The 6,000-nt window shown below is 46.8% G+C and overlaps 1 protein-coding gene across 1 annotated transcript in view; it reads left to right on the top strand.

Moving 5' to 3' along the window:
- Positions 1–5,333, top strand: part of ADRA1D (adrenoceptor alpha 1D) — a 72,117-nt gene extending 66,784 nt beyond the window's left edge. Inside the window, exon 2 of the mRNA XM_073342927.1 lies at positions 4,765–5,333. Within this exon, the coding sequence (XP_073199028.1) occupies positions 4,765–5,333 (569 nt within the window). The remainder of the gene's footprint in view (positions 1–4,764) is intronic.
- Positions 5,334–6,000: the final 667 nt, after the last annotated feature.

Below are 6,000 nucleotides of genomic sequence, written 5' to 3' on the forward strand. Positions count from 1 at the left end.
AGCGTTGCCTGTTTCAAAGATCAACAAAAGCCTAAACGTTCAGAGTTAGCTGCTGTAAATCTCCACTTAGCCCTGGTTCAGCACGGGGTTTTGGTCCCAGTTGAAAGCCTCACTATTCAGGCTATTGCTTAAGCATATAATTAACTTTAAGCACATGCTTAAGTCCCACTGAGGGCAATGGAACTTAAAAACATACTTAAATTTAAACACATGGCTTGAGTGCTTTCCTGAATGGGGTCTTATGCACATACTTAACTTTAAGAACATGCTTAAGTCCAGCCTTCCTTATGACATCACTTAAACATGTGCCTAACTCCCCTGGGCTTCAATAGGCCCTGAGCACATGCTTATAGTTTCAGCATGCACTTAAGGTCTGTGCAGAACAGGGATGGATTTAAGCACACGCTTAAAGTTAGGCATGTGCTCAAGTACTTTGCTGAATTAGGGCCCTGGGTTTTATAGAGTATATGTTCATCTATCAGCTGATTTTGGAAGCTCCTCACTGGACCATGGAAGGTTTTCTCCTTAACGCTGAATTTCTGGATCATTGTGGCTTCATGCCAGACTCTCAACACCCTTTCGACTGTTTTGACACCAGGGTTATGTGTGCAGATAAAATAATAATGATACCCAGCTAATGATATTTACTAAAATACAAATTAACCCTCAGTCACACAGTGTCGTGATTTGTCACCCAGAGCTAAAATTAAAAGCAGTTAAGGCTGAGTCAGAAAGTTATTTCAGGCTTTTCTGTGTAATAATAAGCAGCAGACTCTGCAGGTGCAACAGTGACACCTGCTGGCTATGATGGGAGGTCCTGTTCTTTTCTGTCAAGAAAAACAGAGGTGGAAAGCACAAAGCAATGATCTGTTCGCATTCCTTTGCAGTGACAGTGGAATAACGTTTAATTTAATCATGCTAAATTAATTATTATGGTATGTTAAATTCATTAATTTTAAATTCCTGGTTGATTTAATAACATTAATTCAGAGAGGGGTTGTCACAAATGCCTACCTGAATTGGGATTGAAAGTCACTGGGACTCATGTACCTAAATCCCTTTGGTAATTGTGACAATCCCATCCTTAAGCCTCTTGCTCACTGCATTGTATTTTTGCTTGTGTGTTTCTTCTAAAGTTAATAAAGCAAAGAGCAAGCAAAAATATAACTGGGAAGATTTGAGAGGTTATATTTTGTTTGAAATTTTTTTTAAAAGGCTCAAGAGTGAATAACAGTCAGCGATTAAGTTGCAATTTTATAGCTGCAAATCTCCAAACACTCTGCAAAGAAAGGTCCGTACCATTTTGCCCCTTCGACAGATGGGGAAACAGAGGCACAGAAAGGTGAACTGAGTTGCAGAAGGACAGTGCCAGAGCTGAGAATAGAAGCCAGGACCAGTGCCTTATCAATTAGAACACTCTGCTTCCAGGTCCAAAAAGCACTCCAATAAGTTTAATTAATATCCCGTTCAAAAGACAATAGTGGTGCTATGAAGATGGAAGCCTAGAATCACAGCAGCTGTTGCAGGGAATTACACCTCTCTGAATTATGCTGGCCCTTAGACTGCACCCCTGGTCTGTAATCCCACCACTCACCCTCTCTCAGAGTTTGTGCTGTGCAAGGCTGCTGCTGCCATGTGCTGAATCGGCATATCTTCTTGTCCTGCCCGCTCCTGAGCCAGCGCCTAAGGCTTTTCAGGCTGGGCTGGACTCCCTCATTTGGTCCCTGCAGTGGGAGGGAAGTTGTGGCTGTTCTGTGCCATTGCATTCTTCTCTTGGTGGACTCTCCACTCAAGGGCCACCATACAGGCTGTACATGGGTAGAAGCCAGTGTATATCCCTGTCAAGAGCAGGCCCACGATATCTACAAAAGCAGCCATTTGTTAAAATGGGCAAAGTAAAGAAGACATAATTAGAGGGTAACTTTGTGCCCCAGTTCCTTTTCCTATCCCAGAAGGGGACACACACATCCAAGGTATAAATTAGCAGTAAAACAGTGTTCCCAGGGCTCATGCTATTCACTTTTTTCTTTAACTCCCAGCTTCTGGAGTCACGTGATTGTGTGAAAATCTCAGCTTTCGTTTAAAATAAAAAGTACATTTCTAGCCCTCGAGGTTGGGGAGACAAGTTTGAAAAAGGGAACCCTACAGGCTCCAGGGCCAGATTGTAAATGAAAAGAACCCCACATTTATTTATTTTTTAAATCTCATGATTTTGTGCACCTGAGTCATGATTTTTGAAATTTTGGGCTTGGTAATCATGGGAATGACTTAATCACACAGCCAACTCCATGCAAAAGCAGTGATGTCCCAGTGTGGTGCATGCTGGGATGCCACAACAGAATGGGGAGCCAGCAGCCTGTGATGGGGGGCAGAGACAGAAGGTAACTTTTGGTTCTGCAGGATGCAATGCCGCTCATAGCCTGGTTAATGGTCGCATTTGGCACCTCCCTATTACAGAAAAGTTCTATAGAATTGAACAGAGCGACAACTTACCTCTCTGTGGACTTTTGAAACCAGACACTTCAGGTTCTTCCCTATTCAGCTCTACAGGGCGGTTTCAAAGTTCTATAGAAAAGATTTCATTCTCTAAAATGTATATGACCTTGAATATCAGACCCTGATAAATGTCCAAGCTGGTAGGGGCTGCCTCTTCTTTTTCAGTCCATTCTTTGGTTTACAGAACCGATACACATTTTGAAGGCAAATCTAATTTAGTTATGTATCCCTGGCTCCTTGAGTTATGGGTAGGGTTCTGCTGCTCCCCACAGAAGGACAAAATTATTATCCCAATACACCATCTATTGTAAATCTCTCCTGGGAGTTAAAAAGGGTCTTGGCGTATGTGCATGCTTTGACTATGTACAGTTGAACGAGACACTTAGTTACGTCTTTCTTTAGGTTTCTTAAGTAGTAATAAATAGTGTGCACTAGTAAAGCACTATTCAGCTCAGGATCCCAAAGCACTTTAGACACACTATTGAACTAAGCCTCATCAAACCCCTGTGAGGTAGGTTTACATCACTAGCCAGATGGTTCATCTGGTGCCCAAATGGCCTCATGAGTCAGTAGCAGATCTACGGCTATAATAACCCAGGAGTCCCCCGCTCCCCACCACACCTCCCCCACTTCCTTGCCATATATACACATTTATAGTTCACTACACTGTTTTTTCCATTCTCCCTAGCTAGAATCCAAGCTGCAAGGACCTTGAGGATTGTATAAACTGGCCACATGCCTCCGCTCTCCAAACAGGAGAGGAGCGGCAGCTCGGGACAGAGCTCTCCATAAAAGTCAGCGAGATCCTGTACATGCACCCTGGGTACAGATTACTGTCTTCCCGCAGAATTTATTAGTGTTTCATCTGCCTTGAAACAGGAACTGCCTTCATGTTGATAACTGACAGCACTCGTTTCTCTGTGGCTTCCACAAGCACCTCAGTCTCGCTTGTTCAATTGCTCTCTTCTATAGTTTGCAAGCACACTGCAGTGTTTGTCAGTGACTGACATCAGCGGTCCCTTGGGGACTAGTTCTTTGTCTGGCGCTAGCATTGGGGAAACCATCAATGTCACACACAGCTGTGCTGTCTGTCTGTCTGGGTTCATATACCACACTCACCACCGCAGCAGGCTGGTGCTGCAAGACTCATTCTGAGCCCTGCATCCTTTTTCTCATTGATCACAAGAGCTCAGCAGTTAACGTGGTTTACCTGCACCTCAGGATCCAGGGCCAAATGAGTGATATCCTCTAAGACATGCAGATAAAGACTCTGCAATGAGGAACTGGATGGCTCAAGGGATTGGTAGATCAGCCCCAGGAGACCTGTGCCAGCCTGTGCTGGCGTTGAGAAAAAGCAGCTGTCCAGTGGCCTGCTTGGGCTGGGATGAAGGTCTCAGCTTGCTGCCAAGTAAACATGTGTCTATCATAGAAACCTTCATCACAACCCACCCACCCTACTGTCTGGGAGCCTCCAGCTGGGCCGGGTTTTGGAGGCTTTTTCCTGTGAGGGCATCAAGGAAGTGGGTGGTCTGATGTGCTGCCATATCTGTTGCGTTTAGAAGACTTGGATTCCAGGCCTGTCAACCAGGTACTTTCCTGAAACACCTAGTTCACTCAAAGACGGTATCACAGGGGCCAGATCCTCCCCTGGTACAAATGGGCATGGCTGCATTGACTTCACTTGCACTGTACTGATTTGCACCAGATGAGAAGCTGGCTTTATACCTTTACAGGTAAGAAAGGAAACGTTGCCTTGTGGTCTGGCTTGTGGCTTCTAAGCCTGTCTCTCTGTGAATCGTGGGAAATGGTTTAGGCCCGAGGGCTGTTCCCAGAGCCCAGCCCAAGCAGCCAGGATGGGCGCTGGGCAGGCATGTGGGGGGATGGTAAGAGAAATATTTCCCCTATGCTGAGTGCCTTCATCAGCACTGCTCTGGTGAAGCTGTTTCATCCCTGAGGCTGTCCCACTGGGCCGGGGGGTACTGTAGTTCCCATCTCCTGCACAGTCTGACTGCACTGTTACGAGCACCTAGGGGCCAGGCCTGCCAGCCTTGCTTCTGCTCAGCAGTACCTCGCTGAGCAAAATGGTGCCGCTCAACCTGGGGCATTGAAACAGAGAGTGAGACCCTCAAATCTTGGTCTATGGTGCATGTTGATTTTATGCAGGGTTACAATCAGTTTCGCCCTTCCTTGCAGAGTTGTATATTCTGAGCTGCCGTTCAAGGTCCCCGTGGCCTCCCTCTAACCGTGTTTGTCCCAATTTCCTCCAAGGTTCCTTCTTTCCTTCCCTGAAGCCCTCCGACATGGTCTTCAAGATCATCTTCTGGCTGGGGTACTTCAACAGCTGCGTGAACCCCATCATCTACCCCTGCTCCAGCAAAGAGTTCAGGAGAGCTTTCGTCCGGCTGCTCAAGTGTCAGGGCCACCGGCACCGGCGGCCCATCTGGAGGGTGTATGACAACCACTGGCATGCCACCTCCATGAGCAGCTCGGAGCGGGATTGCGACAGGGACATGGGGCCCAGAATCACCGCCCTCAACAGCTCTTTCATATTGAACTCCATCCCCCAGGAAAGAACCCCTAAGAGGCGAACGCTAAGCTTCAAAGGGTGGAAAATGGTCACCGCTTTCCAAAAACCATCCTCCACCCAGCTGAAAGAAAAGATGAACAGCCTCTCCAACAAAATAAGGGGTGGCTCCTGCAAAGGGGGCATGACCGCAGCTTACAAAATGGAGGTGGAGTCCGTTTCTATAGGGATCCCTAATGACTTCACGGAGGCTATTGACTACCAAGTGTACGATTTACCAGACTGCTGTGGGCTCAGAGAAACGGATATTTAAAGCCCCGGGACAACTATTCGTTTGTTTTAAAATGTGCATTATATGTGGTTAGAGGGAACGAAAATGGGATGCAATCGATATGTTTGTCAGGCAGACTGGAAAAAGCGATCAGGTGTCAAATGAGCCACCGGAAGGTTCTGTGATCGCCGCCCACTAAGGTTACAGGGTGCTAAGGGCTTAGTATAAGGGAAATACTAATGCTCTAATGCAATGCCAGAGTCTTATCCGCTGTATTGCCAAGTGAAGGAAGCAGTGGGACTGTGGGGCCTGTGGGGAAATGATCTGGTTCTTCTGGTCGGGCGATGGTGTTTCATAGCTGCTGTGCAATTCAGGGGAAACTAGAATGCATCCTTCAAGATTCCAAAAAAAATAGAAAGGTCAACACCATGAAGGAACCAAAGCTGGGTGTAATTCTCCTGTCATAGTGCACGTGACCACAGCTCCTTCCAGAGGCTGTTCCCAGCAAGGTAAGGGCTTCTGGTGAACGTCCCAGGGTTTGATTCCTGCTGTCGCCTGTGGGGGTCTCTGATCATAGAATCATAGAATATCAGGGTTGGAAGGGGACCTCAGGAGGTCACCTAGTCCAACCCCCTGCTCAAAGCAGGGCCAATCCCCAATTTTCACCCCAGATCCCTAAATGGCCCCCTCAAGGATTGAACTCACAACC

Source organism: Lepidochelys kempii, chromosome 4 (assembly GCF_965140265.1).
Source record: "Lepidochelys kempii isolate rLepKem1 chromosome 4, rLepKem1.hap2, whole genome shotgun sequence".
In the NCBI taxonomy this organism is placed as follows: Eukaryota; Metazoa; Chordata; order Testudines; family Cheloniidae; genus Lepidochelys; species Lepidochelys kempii.